At 36.3% G+C, this 22382-nt stretch overlaps 2 protein-coding genes across 3 annotated transcripts in view; one reads left to right on the top strand and one right to left on the bottom strand.

The window, feature by feature from the left end:
• The first annotated feature begins 1929 nt into the window (after positions 1-1929).
• On the top strand, positions 1930-15600 carry LOC149966228 (uncharacterized). Its single transcript, XM_090167510.1, has 9 exons — positions 1930-2184; positions 7689-7725; positions 7805-8037; positions 13449-13585; positions 13670-13845; positions 14231-14321; positions 14403-14580; positions 14758-14983; positions 15051-15600. Exons 1-9 carry the CDS (start codon positions 1930-1932, stop codon positions 15365-15367), a joined length of 1650 nt encoding a protein of 549 aa, XP_090023636.1. The 3' UTR covers positions 15368-15600.
• Positions 14327-22382, bottom strand: part of LOC149966229 (dynein axonemal heavy chain 3-like) — a 31646-nt gene continuing 23590 nt past the window's right edge. The window contains exons 54-67 of one of the 2 annotated variants that reach the window (XM_090181096.1): positions 22017-22174; positions 21595-21956; positions 21402-21518; positions 20971-21061; positions 20801-20907; positions 20577-20720; positions 20338-20501; positions 20118-20271; positions 19659-20053; positions 18794-18882; positions 18261-18382; positions 17825-17914; positions 17246-17454; positions 14327-14574 (exon numbers count right to left, since the gene is read on the bottom strand). In XM_090181096.1, the coding sequence (XP_090037222.1) occupies positions 17248-17454; positions 17825-17914; positions 18261-18382; positions 18794-18882; positions 19659-20053; positions 20118-20271; positions 20338-20501; positions 20577-20720; positions 20801-20907; positions 20971-21061; positions 21402-21518; positions 21595-21956; positions 22017-22174 (2200 nt within the window). In that variant the 3' untranslated portion in view covers positions 14327-14574; positions 17246-17247. Of the gene's footprint in view, positions 14575-15994; positions 16453-17245; positions 17455-17824; positions 17915-18260; positions 18383-18793; positions 18883-19658; positions 20054-20117; positions 20272-20337; positions 20502-20576; positions 20721-20800; positions 20908-20970; positions 21062-21401; positions 21519-21594; positions 21957-22016; positions 22175-22382 lie in introns of those variants that run through there. The other variant, XM_090181089.1, reaches the window with a different exon arrangement.

Below are 22382 nucleotides of genomic sequence, written 5' to 3' on the forward strand. Positions count from 1 at the left end.
AAAGGCGAAAGGGACGCCATTTCGACCTTGAATTATGATTGTTGTTCCGTTTTGGATCAGCGCTGATCATAAGCCGAATTAAAAACGACGGAGAAAGTCACGTTCCGGGTTTTAAATTTCTCCTTCCGCATTTTGGAGAGTGATTTTTCCAAACTGATAAGAAAATGGCGTTACGAGTAAAGTGCCGCGATCGACGATAGGAGGCGTTGCCATCGCCTGTCCTATTCTCGACCTTACATAATGATAAAAGGGTACCGACTTCTTAATTGATGTTTAATTGCACTAATATTCAAATCAGGGAGAACCACCAATAGCTGAGCTCAACCGTTGAACAAAATATGTAACCGCCATTTTGATTTTCTTCATTTCGTGTAATATTAGACTACATAGTTACCTGCTAAAAACCAAAATTATACTTGTTTTAGTTTTGATAAAGTTTATATTTAGTAAATATTTGCCCGAAAATTCGCGCTTCTATAAAGTTTCCAACTCTATTTTGTTAAAATTTGGCTATAAAATGGGCTAGAATTTGGGCTATTTTTCAAAAAAAAAAAACAATTTGACGGTGGGCGGTTTTTGGGATAGTTTCATAAGGTCCTCATAAGCAAAGACAATCCAAAGGTCTAGGCCAAATTTTTGACGATCACATATCCGATATTAAGAGGTTGGTTTTCAAAATCGGCACCTCCTAGTGGCTACGTCCTCAACTAGACATTTCTGAATTAAATTTCGCGAAATGCATTATGAATGCGCGCAAGCCGTGCGCGAACGTTTTTAAACATAGAACCACGCGGGATAAATATCCGCCGCCTTAGCACCGTAGCTAAGGCTTATAATAATAATAATAATAATAATACTAATAATCAGCTAGGCTAATACCCAAGGCACCTCCTTAGGACCAAGTCATCAAGCGACTTTTACTGCCTTTAATTCAGGTGGCCGGGTTACAGTGCGTAGGAGGGTGGTGGCAAGCCCTTCAAGCCACGCGAGCCAACAGCTCCCTACACTCACTATTACCGTTAACCTCAGCAAGTTTTTAATTTTATCGCTTAGAAACTTTATATTAAAACTTATCTTTGCAAATTGATTCATTTTATCGCTTTAAAATGATTCATAAGAACCTAAAACTGGCTCCTTTACCTTATGATAGGCTTATGCTTATACCTAGCAGCTCTGGTTCCTAATGCTTCGACAAATAATAACGGTCAGCTTATATACCACCTATCAATGTTTTCAACTTCCTTCAAAAGAGGGCGTAGCGATGGATGTCCGTGTCTGTGGAGAACATTGAAATAGAAATGAGACTAAAACCACAGTCAACCACTGCGCTATCCGGTAATCTCAAGTAAAACGGGCAAGCTTGAAGGCTGTCATGAGAGTGGAATCGCCATTAATCCACGCAGGAGTGCGCCATCTATTTAAAAAAAAATGAAACTTTATTTTTTTTTTAAATAGATGGCGTGCTACCACAAAGAATACTGGCGATTCCACTCTCATGGCAGCCTTCTAACTCGTACATATCATCACAATCTAATCGTGCTTCTAGTCTCATTTCTAATTCTATGATCGAGAATCAACCCTTTAAAAAATTCAATGTGTGAAAATAAAATATTCACAGAATAGGTCTATCGAGGTTACAAAACTTATCAAACTAAAAATAACGGATAAACCACTCAGGGGAAAAACTAAAAACTTTAGCAGAGAAATAACAACAATATTTCAATAACAAAAACACGCCCGAGGAAAAAACACTTCCTCAAGTAAAGTGTATCAATTCAAACTTTCGTCTTTCAAGTAGCGGCAATGCGGCATACTGTCAGCCAACGAGAGTAATAACAACAAAGGCTTAAAGAGATCCGTTATCCTTATTATCAATTCCACTAAAAAGCCGTCTTTCGAAAGGCAGGCAACGAAGCGCTCATAACCGCTATGATAATTACAATAAGCTTGACCTCCGTCAGAACGCAAAGTTTGGGCCTCGGGGACGCTGACTCGAGAGGACCCGGGCGGGAAAAACGCGTCCAGCTTCGCGGAACGGTGCCTCCACCTTTGGGCGCGCCGGCGAAAGTAGCCATGGTGAAAGCGCTCATCTGGACAATGGACAGCGAGGACAATAGAGACACCCTCAACACCGGCACGTATATAAACGAGGGTCAAGCCATGTTCAGTTTCATTTCTGCAGACGTTTGCGTCCCTTTTAAAACCTTTTCTTCTAGCATTTCGTCTTAGTTATAGGTTAGCATTTTGGATTTCTACTCGCTGTATCGCTATGAAGTCGGTGCAATTTTAAAGATTTTACTTTTGGACTTTTAGTTAAGTTTATAACAAGGTTATTTTGAGGTGGTTCCAGACATAACGTCGTTATTTTAAAACAATGGAAGGAAAAATGGTGATTTTCGTGCTGATCATATTGGTAAGTTTATCTTTTGCACGGTGAGGTTTTCGAATTACTGGAGAGCGTGGTGCCATCTATTAATGGCCAATGAAGCTAAAATTCAAAATAGCGAAACAATAACGTCGTCAGAGAACCATTGTTGAGTACTATAATTAGACAACGAATACTCTACTTTGTTGACTTTAGCCTAAATTATATTCCATATGAAATATATTGTTAAAAATTACTATAATTAAAGCTATTATCAAATTTACAAAGGAGCCAATCAACGCGAGGGGTACTTTTATGTCTCGCTTTTTGGGTCAAAATGTAGCTTAAGCATCTTGTTTCAATTTCGAAGCTAGCGACATCTGTCGAAAAAAGAGCTACTTCACATCGAGCCGACACTTGCTTTAAGGGGAATATAACCTCTAATATTTATGTTGCCCCGTTTAAAGAGTTTCAAATATTGTCCGCTCCTAGATTCTATGGCTTTTGACATTTTCAGCGTTGCTTAGTGGTTTGTTGCGGAAGTAATTCGTAAAGAACACCTTTTGGGAACCGCTGCTCTATGGGGTTATTTTACTTAAATGACGTCACTAAAATTACTATTACCAAACGTAAATGAACAAATAAACGGGTTAAACTTCGATAATGGAGAAAAGGTTAGGAGTGGCGTTGTAAGACAATTTTGGAGCGTCACCAGCAGGAGTAAAAAAGGGGGTAAACACCGGATCTTTTCTGGCGCGTGACGACTACAGCTGCTAGGGGAATTAGTGGCTTTGACATCATCACCGGCCAGTGGCGCACCCAGGGGTGGGTTGTGGGGGTTCAAACCCCCCGAAAAAATTCAAATAATTTGAATAAAGTTTAAATTGTTAGATTCTAGTTACAATTTACAACTAAGATTGGTATTTTCAGCATTTTTAGAGATATTTTTGAACGACTTCGATTTTACAACTCTAACGTCGCGGCTCTATTGCACTGTAATCAGTGGTGTAGTCCTAAATAAAAAAGAACCGGCCAACCTCGATTTCACACGTAATCGAAGTTGGCTGTACCGGCCGCTGTAAATGTACGTCCAACTTCGATTTTTAGCGTGATCGAAGCTGGCCGTACCTAGGTAACTATTTGAAATTTTTATGGTATTTTCCTGGGGGCAAAATTTATAATAAATTCACACACCCTTTATTCGAGAAAAATGATTTACGAAATAGAAGCAAGGCGCGCCCTGGAAAATTGAAAAAAGAGGCAGGGCCCGCCCTGGCAAAATGGAAAAACGAAGTGAAACATTTTTAAAGGCTCAGTGGCGTATCTAGGGGGGGGGGGGGGTTTGGTTGGGAAAAAATTAAACTTACACAAGCTAGAGACTAGTAAGTAGCACCAGAAGTAAATGAACCGAAGTTATCAGACTGCTATACTCCCCATGTTGGAAGCTTAAGCGAAGCCGATATTCGCCGATACAGCTACTATAAAAATATTTTCAGGAAAACATTTATAAATAAGAAAATTCTCGATTAACTAACTAATGATAATATTTTATTTGAATGGCCGCAAGACTTCAGAAGCTAGATAATACCTTTTTTAGACAGGGGGTTAGTGACTGGTTACGAGTGTAAACAAATAAAAAACAACGATATTCGATTTGTGATAGAAAATATGTATCACGTAAAATGAAAAGAAACATATTCGGATATACTCTTGCAAACCTTTTTTTCATGAAAAATTAGAATAAAATGGTACGACCAGGAAACTATATAGGTATACACTTGGAATGTCTAAGGAAGATTTTTACGGCCGTGATGAAGCTCGTAGAAACGGGCGTGTCTTAAAGCGGGTAAACTCACGATAAAAACTCTCGCGCCTCGCTACCCTAATTCGACGAAAACTCGTCATTAAGCCTAGTCACGGTTATTATATTATTAGCTTACCTGATTATCTCTTTTATAACCATACAAATACCTGAAATTAGGTATCACTACGCTTCTTTCGCGAAGAACATTATAATTACTTCAAAATATTAAGTACGATAACAAATTGAGGTTTTTAAATCCATTGTTTTATAAGCTTTTTTTTGCGCGGGAAGATCGCGTATTTGTTACCATGACGACGCCAATGAATTTGAAATGTCGTGTTACGTCTTACGCTTGACGTAGTTAAGCCCCGCCTTTTTCTCGACGCGCTTTCGTATCACCGTCCCAATGGATCCTTAGACATTCCAGGTGTATACCTCTATAGTTTCCTGGTATGACAGTGTACTGAACCGTAGTCTTTTACAATGATTTTATCATTATACACTACTGTTATGATATAGTACGGGTAAAAGAGGCCCAAAAAAAGAGCTCTCCAGCGGCAAAATTCGTCCCTACTTGCAATGTGGCCTAAAAATTCTATTTTGATGTCTACTTTGAGGATCCGATGAGTCCGCAGCGATGCGGGGTGGACATCACAGTTTGGGGGGGGGGGCAAGTAGGGCAGGAGGGGGCTGTTGCCCCCTAAATTTGCTTTCACCGAACAGATTCTGAAAATGTTTTTTTTTCTTTTTTTTTAAGTTAAATTTTAATATCATTGTTGGGTGTTTGCTACAAGAAATGATGAAGATATGTTTAAAAACGGGTACAATCGAACACATTTTTACTTAGTTAAAATTTGCATCAGACAATACAACTAAATAGATAGAATGAAATATAATAATAATATACCTGAAATTTCTATGGCATTTTTTTTGGGGCAATAAAAAATTCAAGTAGAAACGTTTAAAACGAAGATGGCGCGACTAAATAATATCAATATGACGTCTTGCAACGTCACACATGCTTTTGGTAGTAAACATTAATCGAATACAATGATGTTTAAAAAAAATTATAAATAAATTAAAAAAAAGAAAAAAACATTTTCAGAACCTGTTTGAGGATTAAATGTCATTTATCTAATGTACATTCCGTCATCACTCGTTAGCTATTCATTCCACGGCGCTGCGGTTGATCTCATTCGATTCAGCACTTACGAGGAGACGACCCGAGGTGGTTCTCACGGATTTGGTTCAAAGTTGGGGGATTGTTAGACCTAGATGTAACATGAAACCCGTTAAAGGGAAAAGTTACGCTGGGCTTCCGTTTTGCCATGGCAACCAAAAATGTTTTTGACAACATAAAATAAGAAAAAGTCTATGTAAAATAACATGCGAAAATGACAAAACTTCAATTAATCAAAAAAAAAATTATTTAAAAAAAATAAACAAAATAGTAAATTTAACATTTTTGGATTACTTTGGACAAATAGGGGGGAATAAAAACCAGTTTGGGTGAACTCGAGCGAATTTGAATAAATACGTCGAAATTTTAGGTATAATACAAAATATTTGTAAAACTTATGCCGTGATAACTGCCATATATTTTCGCCGATAAATCTTAAAATTTCTATATTACATTATCTGAACGATGTAAACAGATTTTTAGATTTCGATGGAAAAACGACGCCATTTTATAAAATGGCGGATATAAATATAAATCATGGTGCAATAAGTTAGGTAATTTGTATCCGATTAACCTAAGATTTTCTACGTTACATTATCTGCCCGAATGAATTCGTACTATAGATTTTTATAAAAAACCGACACCATTTTGGAAAATGGCGGATTTCAATAAAACTCATCGTGCGATAAGTTCCGTAAATATTCGTCGTTTAATCAGAAATTTTCTACGTTTCATTATCTGCCCGAGTTAATTAGATCTATGGTTTTTCCAATAATAATCCGACGCCATTTTGAAAAATGGTGGATATAAATATAACTTATGATGCGATAACTGCCGAAATTATTTGTCGATTTACGTGAAATTTTCTACATTACATTATCTGATCGTATAAATAAGCCCCTTACACTGTGATAGAAATATGACGCCATTTTACAAAATGGCAGATATCAATATCTCATAATGCGATAACTGCCGAAATTATTTGTACACTAATTTGAAATCTGCCGTATGCAAAATAGCGCATAATTTCCGAATTATCAATAATTTCCAGAGTTATCAATAAATTCCAGAGTTACCAATAATTTCCCGAGTTATCAATAATTTCCCCAGTTACCAATAATTATCACGGCATAAGTTTTACAAATATTTTGTATTATACCTAAAATTTCGACGTATTTATTCAAATTCGCTCGAGTTCACCCAAACTGGTTTTTATTCCCCCCTATTTGTCCAAAGTAATCCAAAAATGTTAAATTTACTATTTTGTTTATTTTTTTTTAAATAATTTTTTTCCGATTAATTGAAGTTTTGCACAAGGGGGGACCCTTAGAATTTGTCATTTTCGCATGTTATTTTACATAGACTTTTTCTTATTTTATGTTGTCAAAAACATTTTTGGTTGCCATGGCAAAACGGAAGCCCAGCGTAACTTTTCCCTTTAACGGGTTTCATGTTACATCTAGGTCTAACAATCCCCCAACTTTGAACCAAATCGGTGAGAACCACCTCGGGTCGTCTCCTTGTTAGTAGTATGTAAGATGAATACATTGTGGTCGTCCGGGGATAAATTTGTAGACACGGGTGGTGGTTTAAATGAATATTTTCGAACTTTTTGAAAAAAACACCATTTATGGTTCGCACATATTTCGTTATAGCTCGGCAACTATTCATCCTACGGAATTGCGGTTGGTCTCATTCGATTTGGCACAAAATAATACGTACGATCCGAAAGTATGGTTGGTCCTGGCCAAATGGTTGATATACCTTTTCAACATTTAGTAAAATTCCGAAAAAAAAAAGCATTTGTTTAGTGTACTTTTGGTCATACCTCCGAAACTATTAGTCCCAGCGATCCGCGGCATGTCTCATTCGACTCAACGTTAAAACATACTACAGAAACGATACGCAACTTGACCGGATTGCTAAATTTAACATTTGGGGATTTTTTTTTCATATTAGAGAAAAAACCACGCGATTCAGTACAAATTCGGCCATAACTCGGAAACGGTTCATCGTACGGGCATGTGGTTGGTCGCATTCGACTCAGGGTGAAATGTACCATCGGGAACAACACCAAACACGGCTCAATTCGGTGAAACTGCCCCCCTTGCCCCCCCAAAAACTGTGATGTCCACCCCGCATCGCTGCGGACTCATCGGATCCTCAAAGTAGACATCAAAATATAATTTTAGGCCACATTGCAAGTTGGGACGAATTTTGCCGGTGAGCTACCCTCTTTTACCCGTACTAATATATAACTTTGTTAATATTATCGTCCGATATATCGGCGCATCCCTACTCCAAGTAAATACTAAAATTGATTTTTCTTGAAATTATAGGGTTTATTCAGAGTGATCAACACCCAAGATTACCAAGGTTTGTCCGAACGAAATCCATTGGCTCTAATCTCATTTGTCCATTAATAATTGTGTCGCGGCTTCTGTTTCGGTCGCAGTGTCGGACATCGTGTGTCACGAGACGTCGTCGCAGGGTGGGGCCGAGATTTTGACGGCCAGGCTGAAGAAGCCCCCGGGTTTCAGGGGACATCCGGCTTTCGCCGACAACCGGAAGATCAAGCCCAACACGGACGAGCAGTGCCGCATCTGGATGGACCCCGAGGACAACAGCAAAGCCGTCTTCAGGCTCAAAATCACCGACTTCACCCGCTGTCCAGTCTTCAAAGCCAACGTGAGTTGCCCCAGAAGCGTATTTCACTAATTAATAATAGTGTTACCTGGATTAGAGAGCTGCGTGGAAACGGTATTTTCCCTATTCCCGCGGGAATGGTCGGTAATGGGAGTGAAAAATTATATTCGGTAATGGAATGGATGGAAATGAAAATATTTTGGTCGGTAATGGATGGGAATAGAAAATTTCATTTCGGGAATGGTCGGGAAGGGGAGTGAAAAATTATATTCGGTAATGGAATGGATGGAAATGAAAATATTTTGGTCGGTAATGGATGGGAATGGAAAATTTCAGTTAGGGAATTGTCGGGAATGGATTTTTCACTTTCTAGTGACTCGAGAAAGTGGCCGGCCGAGAAATTCAGGGTAAAGGAACGTTAAGGGGCGTTTCTAGTCTGCGAGGGGACATGTTCGTTTTTGAAAGTTCTTCAATAGGCGGTACATACGTCATCATCATCGCTAGTCTCAGTAGTCTGACTTCGGGACTCGGTACAATCTGTCATTTCGTGCTTTGGTTTTATTTGATGTACGTAATACTACTAGAAAACCACTCTTTACTCTAGTTTTTTCCCTTACAAAATTTCGGTAATGGATAGGGCCACCTGAATTAAAGGCTTCAAAAGTCACTTGATGACTTAGGCCTAAGGTGGTGCCTTGGGTATTAGCCTAGCTGATTATTATTATTATTATTATGAGACTACTTTTCTTAAATAGAAACGGAAACGGTCGGTAGCGAGAAATTACGGAACGGTAACGGATGGAAGAGGGATATTTTGAACGGGAATGGAAAACTCACAACGAAAACTACGGGAAGTCGGGAATGGATCGGGGACGGGAAAACCTTCAACTTTGATCTCGCGTTTTTTTTTTAGATTCGAAAAAATGAGGCGAAAATTCCGTTTTATTTAAATTTGCGAACAATATTAGACTTATCATGGAATGAAAACTTTTTTATTTATTTTTTGGAAAAATACGGAAATTTTCCGGGAAAAAAAGGCCTCGGTCATTTTCCGACTTCCAACACTATAAATAATGATACTCGCATTTTAAAATGATTTTTGCATCGTTTGCTTATATTTTTATTGGTTTATTTAAGAAACAACGTTCTTAAGACTTCTTAATTTGTCGGTAGCCGACGCTAGATTATAAGCGCTACCTTGGAGAAGCTAGCGCCGTTACGCCACCTAGACTCGTTTCGGTCGCGATGATTATTCGTACGAATCCCGTACACTCTTGAGAAAAATGATTTTAGAAATCTGGAAATCAACTTAAAAATCCCGAAATCTAGGCGAAAATCAGTTCCAAAATCTCGAAATCAGTCTAAAAATCAGAAATTAACACGAAAATCGCGCTCTGAAATCTCAAAATCAATTTCTGATTTCGGAAGTCACTTTGAGATTCAAAATCCCGTACGAAAAATTTGCAAATGTCGGACCCCTCGTGATGGTGTGCTTTTTGAATAACACACCACTTCAAAATATGGACAATGGTTTTTATGATATCAAGATACTTCTGATATTAAAATCATTATATCGTACTCAGTGTAGTACTAAATATTGTCGTAAAGACTTCAAAATCTGTTACTTACTTACTTTCTGCGCGTAAAATTGTTACTGAAAGTTGTTAGGCTTAGTTCATTAAATTTTTAAGTTTAGAAATGAAATGAATTCCAGTTAATTTGATTAAAAAACCTCAGCCATATGCGGCTTACTTGTTAACTAGGTCGTCGCCAAAACCGAAAACGGCATTTTCAACGCTGACTTGAGCGGAGCGAGCTGCAAATCCAGTGGTTAATTAGGCTTAGATTAATTAAACCCAAGTAGAGAAAGGAAAGAGAGATAAATAATTTAGTTTACCAAAGATTACTGTTTATTTGGTAAAGATAAAACAAAATAAAAATCAAAAATATCTGTACACAGCTATTGCTTATCTTATTTGCAACTTGGCCTATGTGGTAATACTAGGAGCAACAAACACAAGGAGAACGCAGCTAGCCTTTAAACACGCTAACGAAGGGTTGTGTACGAATTTCATTGGACGAGCGTCACGATCCTTTAAGGCTAGTTCCCACTTGGCGAATTTTCGAGACGAATAAAATTTTCGCGCAATGAAAAAAGACGCGTTTTTTTCGGTCGCTGGGGAAGCGGTTCTCTACGAAACTACGCCGGAAATCGACTTCAGCGACGCCAAGTTTGTCCACATTGAAGTAAAATTTGCCGTGATTTTCCTATTCCTATACAACGCGTCGTGCTTTTTAAAGTCTGAACGGTGAGTCCCCTTAGATTCTTGGTCCATGTCCCTCCTAAAAAGATAAAATCAGCACCATATCTCATTGGCTCCCTAAGCCTGACGTCTTCCGACGCGATTGAAGCGCACATCATTCTCCCCAACTACCAATAAATCTCTTCTTGGTATTAGTATAACAATAAAAATGCGGCGTGGATTATTCTAAGCCAACAGTTTCAATGTACAATAGAACAAGGTAACTTCCGATTATCGAGAGGATTATAAAGACACCGTGGACCGATGATAGTCCGAGATAGCCAGAGAGATCAATCTTGGATTAACCATAGTAGTGCCTACCTGGATATATCACTTGGAAGAAACCTGACAAGCAAATGACTTTTGCGACAGCAGCGCCGCTTCGGCGAAGTTAACGGAGAATTTCAGAAACTCCCGTAACACGTAGCCTTCTACAAGACAGAACCCGTAACAAACACTTAGGAAATGCACGCGGAACGCTAGAGTGATATATCCAGGTAGGCACTACTATTGTTAATCCAAGGATCAATCCCCGGCCGGCGGGTCACTCAAATCAAAACAAATCACAAGCTTGTCTAGACCCACCCTCTCCCGATATTGCCAAAACTAGAGAGAAAAAGCGATATTAGGGTCACTGGACCATGGCCTACTTACAGGCTTTAGCTCTACAATCGCGATAAGTGCCTGCCAGGAAATTTTAACAACGGAAGCAAACCTTTTTTGTCCGGCGCATCATAGATGGCGCCAGAATTATATTCTGATAAATAGTCAAATTTCATTTTGGTGGACAAAACTGCCAAAGGTAGAGCGTCCTTTGGTTCTCAAGGAGAATGTACAGGGTATTTCAAATTGCTCGATCAGACTGTTTTTCTCAAAAACTATTTAACGTACATTTTTGAAATTTTCAGGGTGTGTAATTTAATTATAGATCTCTTCAATTGTTAAATTTAAAAACAAAAGAAACGAATAACTTTTACCGGTTTTGAAAGATTTATTTTTTCACCGGTAGGCGGTACACCAAAATGTTCAATGAGAAAGTTGTAGGGAACATCCGAAAACGTTTAAATTAAGTTGGTTCGGACGAAATAGGTCTACTTAAAATGAGTTATGAGGTCAAGAAAAAAACAAGTTGGTACTAGGAGGCAATAGCCTTTTACCTTGGAAACAACGGTCCCGTCACTCCCGTGAGATGGCCAGCGAGGTCTCCTGACCTAACTCCGCTTTATTTTTTTCTCTGGGGTTTCATTAAGGAACAAGTCTACCATACACCAGTTACGAGCCTGGACGACTTACGTCAAAGAATAGTTGAAGCTTGCCGACTTGTAACACCAGGTATGATTCAGCATTAATTACAATTGTTAAGATTTGGTTTGAATAAAGCAAGGTAAAAAGCTATTGCCTCCTAGTACCAACTTGTTTTTTTTATTGACCTCATAACTCATTTTAAGTAGACCTATTTCGTCCGAACCAACTTTATTTAAACGTTTTCGGATGTTCCCTACAACTTTCTCACTGAACATTTTGGTGTACCGCCTACCGGTGAAAAAATAAATCTTTCAAAACCGGTAAAAGTTATTAGTTTTTTGTTTTTAAATTTAACAATTGAAGAGATATATAATGAAATTACACACCCTGAAAATGTACATTAAATAGTTTTTGAGAAAAACAGTCTGATCGAGCAATTTGAAACACCCTGAATAGAGGGCTTCGTCACTATATGTTCTAGGAATATAGTGCTCTCTATCTAGTGGGGCTGTAGGTTAAACTTCAAAGAATAATTAATATTAAATTAAATTAATTTCATTAAATTAGTATTAAAAAGTTATTTCTATGCTTTCCTCGCCTAATGTTTGGTTTCATGCCGGACTGTACTTTGCAATTTGGCAACCTGTTGTTTAAAGGGCCACAGAATCGTTCAAATTTCACTAGTTTCCCGCGCTAGTCTCCTAATATAGAGCTGGTAAAATAGAGGCCGGGGATGGTTAACTTTTATTCAATAGATAAAGCTCTCAAAATTTATATTTCTGTATTATCCGATTAATGTTTTGATAAATTTTGTAAAATTAATCGAAAAAACGACGTTTTTTTCGATAAAAAGCTCAAATTTTACGAATAATACATGTTTTTTAATCATTTTCCGAAATATTAACCGGTAAATTTCTTTGTTTACATTTTTTCCCCGAAAAAAATCACCGACTTCTATGGTAAAATGCCAAATTAAATTGAAATTATGATAGGTCGAATCTGCTATAACGAGGTAGGGAAGAGGAGAAGCTAACTGTGATTCGTGCTTAATTTTTCAAATGATTCTAAGGCCCTTTAAAGGCTGGTTTTCACTAGGGTTAAAAACGTGGCTTCTGTTGACGAAAAAATTCCCGTTACTTTTTTGCGACGACGCTAGCCATCGCAGCGATGTTAACTCTGGCGAAAACCAGCGTTTACCCTCCCATCGACGTTCATATACATACACGTTGGCCGCTACGTGGCTCTATGTAAACAGGCTAATTTACAAAAAATTCAACTTTCAACATAGTGAAACTCACCCTATGTTTGATAGTGTGTACTGTAAGAAGCAAATAAAATAAACCAAGTCTGAGTACCATAATTATTATAATTAGCTATTCCTCTAATGCAAGTTCCGCATGTCCCCAACCCTCGGTCTTCCAAGCGCCTCTCTTCAACTGAGTAGGCCATCTTGGTAGCAGTTTTCACCTCACTATATGCACCCTCTGCAGCTCATCAAAAACGTATCTCTGGTTATTGTAAAACCACTACCCATTAAAATATGGCAACCGCTGGTTAAAACATGGAAAATTTAATGATGAAGGATGTTCAAAATTTCACGTTTAAAACCACATCAACACTAATCTTATGTTAGAATGCATTGTTTTATTTTCAAGTCTTCTTATATTGAGCGTGTCAGTGATGCTCCTTTCCACCCTTTTTGAAGACATTTGCGTAGTAATATATTGCCCCATAATATTAGTATGTAGAGAAGGGATGGGGTATTTCCGTTTTATTTGGACTTCAGAAATATTCTTCAGCATTATTCAGTCACGATTTGTAAAATTTTGCAATTATATACCATTAGCTTTCACTCTAGATAAACCACGTGTTTTGATGGTAAGTTCCTTTTTAAATCATTCACAGGGGTTTGTGCACGTTAAAATCTGGTTTCCAAGATTGGACGGTGTGGTGATGATGAATGACCAGGATGTGGTCATCAAATGCAAGCCCCCGGAAGCCATCGTTCACAAGAACAAAAGCACTGGGTTTACAGGAAGTTTGTACGAGTACAGATAAACTTTTATATTATATCAACAAACAATTATAAAGATATAGTCCAGAAGATAATAAACTAACATTGATAGATCATCTAGTACGAGAGTATCGGGCATTGTGGAGGAAACCCCAGGAAAACTGGAATACGAGTTGGCTCTGTTCCAAGAATCAACTCCCAGAAGTGGCACTTTTGACTTCCCCGTTGATGGTGCAGTGGCCATTGGAACTTTGTTGCAGCTTAGGGCAGCCATTAATACACACTCAGGTAAGCAACAATCATAAAATACTGATTCCTACATTACAATATGATAACTTGTTTTCAAATATGCGGGACTACGGTGCTTGCTAATGTATAAAGATAATTCAAATTTTGAAATAGGTTATAAAAAAAGTATGTTGCATCTTTATGCTTTTAAGCGTTGACAACCGTTATAAAAAGAAACCTTTAGCAGATGACCCACCATTATGCCAGACAAATTTAATACTGAACATACTGAAAATTACTATTGAGGACCCCCTTTATCTTATTTGCAAAGTTTTCAACAGAACATGCTGCAGAGAGTTAACAAAAAAAGTCAACTAATTAATAGCGTAAACCAAGGCACATGACGCTTAAAAGTCGTAAATAATTTTTTTTTAATTCTGAAAAGCCTGGAGGTACTTGAAACTGATGGAAGTGACTGTTTCAACAGAACGTGGAGACCCCTATGCAGCTGACCACATAACTCTAGTCAAAGATGGGTAAGTCAATAAGAAACAAATTTTAATTTAAGACACAGATACAATGATTAAAAAAATGATGCATATTGTCACACATTGCAGGTGCCGCTTAAAAGAATACGAAAGCATTGTTCCAGAGCAGCCGATGAGGATGGAGAACAAGCCTGGGGAAGTCACCCTTAACTTTGAAGCCTTTATGCTGGAGAACATGATCAGTTCCTCACAAATGTGGCTCCATTCACAAATCAAAGCTTGCATTGAGGCTGTTGACTGTCTACCAGTAAGTATAGAAAAAAAGAGCTTTTCTTCAACAAATAATTATTTCATTTGTGTTCAAAATGAGTCCTCATTAACTGTTTACCCTTTTCAAACCAATCCCTCTACCTTAATTGCGAGGAACTTTGATTGTTTTCCTATAGCAGAAATTCATTCTTAATGTAGTAATAAAATTTTTCAGGAATTCTGTATGGACCTCTTCCAACCATCAGGTTATGGTAAAAGGAGACGTCGTGCTGCTAGTAATCACACCACGTACCACTACAATAGTTACCCAGCTGGTACCAACAACCACCATCTAAGACCAGTTAGTTCAGAGAGCAGAGAGGTGATACCAGACCACGACTCGTGGGCTGAGGCTGCTAATATTGGTGAAAATATTGGTATCACAGTGGTGGTTCCAGGACGTAAGTTTCAATTTAAAAACTAAGTTAGTCTACTATCTCAATATATTTGACATTTAAATTTTTTCAGTGGAAGGCTTCAACAACAGTGCCCTACGAAACGGGTGCACTAGCTTCTTAGCATTAGCTGCTATTTTAGCAATTTTGCTTTTATTTTCAACAATTGTTGTAGTGGTGTTATCAAAACGGATAAACCGTATTTTAGGTTCAAAATTCTCATCAGTGGAAAGCATCTACTCGGGATCATCTACCTATTCGAACTATCGCTCATCACCAGCTATAAACTCTGTTTACAGTTCTCCTCCTAGTTATAACCGTAGAAATAACGGAAGTGAAATTTTGACACATCAGGGGTCATTCAAACAAAATAATATGGCCAAATCCTAATAATGGCGATACAATTATAACGAAAGGACTACAGTGTTGGCAAGTGTTGGCCAAGGCTGAACACGTTTTTCAATGGGCAGCTATTTAACCATTGTGTAAATACTCAACCAATAATACCCAAATTTCAGTTTGTCAAATTGCAATTTTGGCTTTAGTTGTACTACCAGTTCGATTGTTAAGTAACATAAATTATGTTATCTTAAGTCTATAATTATGTTCTGTAAGTGTGTCAGTGAGTCGAGCGATAAAAGGATTGATGTAATATTAACATCATACCCAAAAAAGGTGCCTATGGCTTCTTACACACACTAACTACAAATTTAACATGGAGTGATAAGGAACTAACATACTTATATGAAACATAATGATAAACTTATGATGTACTAAATTGCCAACATGCGTAAAAATATGAATAGAAATTAATTTTCATAAATATTGGTGTTATTATTGGAGCTTAACAAATTTATGTTTAGCTATAATTTTCATTCATTTTTTGGCTTATTGAAATGTGAAAGTCTCATTTTGTAACACTTATTTGAATTTATGCAGAAGTGCCACTATTCCATAATTTCCATATTATTTATTTATAAGGAGAATATAAAGTTGGAATTATCTATTCTATGTTGTTTTTATAAAACCATACAAACTAGGCAAGTAAAAAAATAAAACACTAATTTAAGCTCTCAAACTAAGCTACGACCCTCATAATTACATGGACACAGCATCTTTCTGACAAAGCAAATTTACAAAAATTATCACCTAGATCACTCTGTAAGGAACTAATTTTTACGCAGGCGACATGTCTAACAATGCAGCGGTGGCGCTACTAGGCTCCTTAACTATCTATTTGGCCGGACGCCAACTCCCAGGCAGGCAAATTATCGCTCTATAATACTGTTTTCTTTTGGATGCTCAAAATTCACCCTGAATCCATTTCTGGCGTTATTGATCTCACTGTGACAATATAGAAAAATAAAAATAATTTCCAAGATTTCAGCTCTTATTTTGGCATTGAAATGGAAAGATGAAAAATGTTCTAAGCATGATCTTGTGCGGTGTAAATATGTAGGTTGGTTGCGAGTGCTCTAGAGCAATAAAATAAACACATAATTGCCTAAATATCTGGATACGAACATTTAACAAGAAATTTTATATCTAGAGCCTGAATATGCAACAGTAATTAATAATAATAATAATAATAATAATAATAATAATAATAATAATAAAAATAATAATTAATTAATTAATTAATATCATCAACTTGGCTACTTTTTTCAAGAGATTTATATCCAAAATTCATTTTCAAAGTCAAATTTTGCATTAACTAAAGAATTAGAGCTAAAGAACATTTGGGCCTCTCACAAAGCTGATTCAGAATCAGAGCAATTTGAGAGTAATCAGAGTGTAAAAGGAAAACACTGGGCTAGGTAAGGTTTGATATGTCTCCATTTACAAAATCTTAGTCATGCACCTGTACATGTACTAAGACATTTTCGGAATTACTGACGCATAGCATTCTATTGATGTGGGGCATGAAGTAGTTGACAGTCAGTAAACGCGAATTAATATATACATATGTATATATATATATATATATATATATATATATATATATATATGACACATTTAAGTTAAAAGACCAAAGCAGAGGTATAGGTCACTTGACTCAAAAACACTACCTGATTGATCAATTGTTATTTTAATTAAAAACCTATGATTGGCTGACTAAACTTTCAATATAATTAAGGCCAAGCTAATGACTACTTAATATGTCCAAGATAATAATTATAAGTAACTTACTTTTTTGATTATAATAGTTATACATTGTAACTTATTTTGCAATATGCACCTGAACTGAAAAGGTATGTCCTACCTTACCTTCAGTCATCTAGCTGTGAAATGATGGCCACTCCTCGCTGAATCCAATGATCAACAGATTTGTCAGTTGGAAGATCTATTGATAAAATGAAGTTTGTTGAGTGTCCTGTGGTGCTAAGTGTACCTCTTCTGGCACTTGTTTTGTAAACTGGGCACGAGTAGGAATGAACCAACTTTTGACTTCCTTTTAACCCAGGTTTCAACCATATCTAATATTAAGTGGTTAAAGCAAAGTTTTCTTCCATAATTTAGGATATATATAAAGTGGGTTATATGCTACTAAAAATTTTAATATCCTGGCTATGGTTAATACTCCAAAGCCAGATATCTCGCAATTTCAATTTAAAATATATTAAAGTATCGTACAATACTTTAATTTATTTTAAATAAGTTGTTTTATTTTTTTTCCCTCATCGTAAATGCAATGAAATGACATTACCGCTAACCTCCAAGAAACCTTAGGAAAAACTGTGTGAAAATTTTATGAAAGACCCCCCATATGATTTTATGAACAAAACACATTTAAATAACAATAATTGTATTTTGTACCATGGTAATTTTACCCTAGTAAAAGGATACCATTGGAAGAAGATCAACCATAACTTTGGGATATGATTCGGCAAGTTTTTGTTCTGTCCTATCCCAGCGAGCACCTTCCAGATATAAGCCCTGAAATAAAACCATTTAGATTATAAAATAATTAAGGCCAGTGGATGGCAAAAACTGTTTGGTTATTGTTAAGTAGGCAACGTTAACAATTAGGTTTATAGTTAAAAATTATTTAAATTGTTTAAAAATCATACTAAGAAAGGTATACCTTTCTTAGTCTAGGGTAACACAGGTGAAAAACCAAAATAATTGGGGTAAGTGAGTAATGGTTTTTTACAAAAGTACTCCAGTGTTAATTTCAATTTTCTGGTCTTCAATATTAAGATACAGTACAGTATCTTAATATCAAAGACCAGAAAATTTAAAGTAATAATTCGCCATTAAAAGGGAATTATGCAATATTTACTTGAATAAAAGCACCATCAGATGGTTTCTCATTTATCTCAATATTGTCAGACAATAACTCGAAGAAAAACTCTAGCTTGTCAATAGGCACTTTATGTTTACGAGCATAGTTTTGCAAAGTACCTAAGATAAATAAATTTTTCAATAAATATAAAACCTGTAATCTAAAATATTTTTTTGTAAAATTATACAAGATTTTCATGTATTCCCAAAACCGACACAAGTTCCAAAAGTGTGTCCTTTATAATATTTACTGACAGCTAGTGTCATAATAGACTAAACAGCCTACTAGTTGGAATAGTACTAGCAATGTTATATTTAATCTATTGTCTGGCGCTATTTAAAATTTTGATGATGTATTTTTAACTTCCTCCCCTGCACCCTCTTTTTACTTCGCGAAAAGCTCTCATAAAACATTATACCGTGCGGACAGACTTTTGGGCCATATGTCACTTTTGGTAATAATGAATGATAATCGATAAGAATATTTAATACAAAAAAATACCAGTCAATTAATAAACAAATTCATTAAACCTGTTAAAAATGACTGGGTAAAGAAAAATCCAGAAATCCAAAAGACATTAGGAATTCCTTTGTCTATCCAATTTTGGAAGAAAGATAGCCTATTTGGAACAAAGGATTATAAGGCAGATTTACGAAGTATTATTAGAAATTTAAATGTTGAATGAAACCAAAATAATGTGCAAATCTCACAGTATATTAGGTGGTTGTATTTGGAAACAAACACTTTAAAGGGTTACAGTCAAGCTTTAACCAGTTAGATAGCCCTATAGCCCATTAAAAACTAAAATTTATGGCGAAAACCGCATCATAAAATATTGAGTGGTTAATTTTTATTATATTAAAGAAATTTTGGGAAATCGAAAAGCGCGCGTCCGCCGCGACACCTGGTGAGAAACCGGTGAGACAGAAAAACAATGTAAAGCGCGCGCTGCTTAAGACGCAAAAAATTTGTTTTGCACGCACGGCGTGTTCCAGTTATAAGAGACCTAAGCTTAAATTGCGCGATTTTAAAAGAAGTTAGGATGGTTTGCAAATCGCTCATACGGGGTTAGGCGCGCTGGCGGTAGCCCTAAGATGGCGACGAAAATTCAAAGCCAAACACCTGGCATTATTTTTCGTTTCAACTTTTTGGGCCAAAAGTTATTTTTTCAAGACAAAAAAAGGTGGGTGTTATTATATTGAACGTCTTGTTAATCTTTTGATACGGAAATAAAGCCATATTTGGAAAAGCTTGGCCCTTTAAACATTTATTTCTTAAAGGCGGAAATCGTGATTTAACATGAAAGTGTATGTGCTAAAACTTCAAATTAGTTCAATCATGCATTTCTACAAATAAATGTGCTTTGTGATAAATTTTGTAATCTGAAACTCTTACCTAGCCAAAAAATCAGAAAAATAAGATCCCAATGGTTTTAAAGATGGGTAAGATTTGGCTAGCCAAACGGATGGAATTCTTCCAACTAAGGCACATTCAAATAGATTTTCCAAATCAAGAGACATGACCACTAAACCTTTTACTGCCTTGCGCAAATCAATCAATGAGCATCTAATTACATCTAATAGTCGATTGTATCGAACAATTTCTTGACGAATAACAGTATTCATGGATTCTTCATAACAAGGTGGAAACAATTTGTCCACTGCTTGCTCGTTAAAATTATTTGGCAGTTTTTTCAATAAATCTTGAGCCAAACTGTCAACAACATCTGACGATGACTGGGAGCCAACACTGGCTGTTCGTGGTTGAGTTAATAAAATTCCCTCCAATAGCTATTTAAGATTTAAGTCTCAAAAACATATCATTCAGGCTTTCTTTCATTAGATAAAAACTTGCCTGCTGAGTTTCCTTAATATCCTTGGTAACATTGGCATTTTCGTGAAAACCATAAATCTCTGGACTTGGGTTTAGGGGAAGTTTCCTGATGAAATCAACATAACCCTGATGGTCAATTGCGCATGGCATATTGTATAAATCACTCTCAGAAAATCTACCACAGTAAATTAAAATTTATAGCTTTTGCTAAAGCATTTTGAAAACAATTACTGAAATTTACTTGTAGTTGCAATCTTTGAGGAGTTTGCTGTTATAAAATATTGTCAACATGGACATAAGAAGAATTCTATCTTTGTCATCTGTTACCCGACCTCCATAGTTACATTCACCGGTTAAGTAAATCAAAGCATCGAATGGTACATTTTCATACTCGTTCAAAAACATCTAAACCATAAGTATGTAATTGATTATGAAGATCTCCAACAGTGAGTATTCTTAGGAATGTTAAATGCTATTGACCTGTAATTGAGTCATGCTGATTCTTAAATCAGAATCTGTAAATTCATAAGGAATGTTCCAGCCCAATGGCCCAAATTTTTTTCTTTCCTGGGCCATGGCGTGAAAAAAACACAAACTATAAAGCAGTTTCTGCCATTCTTCTTTCTAGTATTGGGGGTATAAACATAACTTATATTTGAATAATTATTTCAACCACTCCTGTGTAAAAGATAAAAAGATAATACTTTAGAGCATGAATTGAAGAAATTTGTATCTGAAATTGGATCATTCAAATAAGACCGAAGCAAGTTTGCACGTAATCCCTTTGGGGGTTCATTAGTCATTTTGACTCCTTCGTGAGAAAAGCAAGTTAAGAATTATGATAATCAAGCATCATTAAATGCTTCAACAATACCATTTTCAAGTATTGAGACAGGGAATGCATCACAAGGATAACTTGTTAACCATAGTCGAAAATCCTCAGCTGCTTTGTAAGGAACGATTACCTGAAATTAACCCAAACATGTTTTAACCATGAACACAAATTAAATTGTATTATTAGTAGTAAAATAAAAACTATAAGCGAATACCCCAATAGACTAGGTTGGTGAAAACTCTTGTCAGAGACAAAAAAAAATGTAATTACACATACCACCATCTCTAGATTCATTGCTGAACCACTATTTAACAGACAGTTTCTAGTGTTCAAAGAGCTTTGTTAATTAATAGTTCAGTACCCTAGGGATGGTTCCACGTTTGTGGCTGCTGCATGCTAATTTCCCGTGATTATGTGGGATCAGCTTATTAAAGAACTGGCTTAAAAAATAAACTTTTAATAGTGGTCACCTCTTCACAAATTTTTTCTAAAACAGGCAACCAACTAGTTGCAAGATGGCAATTTTGCAACACAACCCAAGCTCCATACTTCATACCCTCCTCAATCATTTTAGCCGCAACTGGGCCCTACAAATCATATTTCATAGGTATAAGTACTTGACTCTTATAAAGTTTTAGAGTCTAGAAATTATTGTTCACTCACTTGGCCCTGACCAAGAGAAGTAGTCATTAAATGACTACCAAAGTACCCCAAATCCTTTCCAAATTTCTGAAGCTGAGCCATGGGGTCAGCCCCGGGTGAAAGAACAAAGATTAATGGCGTGCAACAGTTTGAATCAGCATATGCACCAGCTAGATCAAATGTAGGTGGTTCCACAAATACTGGTCCTAAATTTTTTACAACAAAATCCTGAACAGCTGGTATGAGCTTATCAGGTCTTAAACATCTCAAAATAACCATCCTGGCTAAGCCTTTCAATTCCTTCCACTGTCTTGGATATTCCGCCTCGTGGGGATTTGCCAAATTGTAGATGGTTTTCCATTCAATGGCATTTCTTTCAAAATCTTACATTTGACAAAGTATGTGAGAGGATAGACATAGTTGTATATGTATGTAGTACTTACCTTCTTTAAGGCCTTCTAATTCTTTAATATTCGATGCTCTGACAATTTCATCCCATGATTTATCGGTTAGCCAATCTGAAGCTGGATTTAATAGCTTATTTTCTAGAGCGACTCCACCAGTTAAAAAAAACTTCCATAATTCTTCGTTGATTTCCAACCTTTAAAAGTAAAGTAGGATTGAAAATAACAAAATATACAGAAAAACAGAACCATAATATTTCTTAAAAAAGCTATAAGTTAAAAATCTAGCTAAGTCATGAAAATGAAACATGTACTTTCACAGTTACAAAGCATTTTTCAATAAACACAAATTCCCTCCTAAACTATGAAACAGGAAATAGGAATATTTATAAACCATACTTTCCC

Source organism: Leiobunum rupestre, chromosome 1, assembly GCF_980474605.1.
Source record: "Leiobunum rupestre chromosome 1, qqLeiRupe1.1.hap1, whole genome shotgun sequence".
Classification (NCBI taxonomy): domain Eukaryota; kingdom Metazoa; phylum Arthropoda; class Arachnida; order Opiliones; family Sclerosomatidae; genus Leiobunum; species Leiobunum rupestre.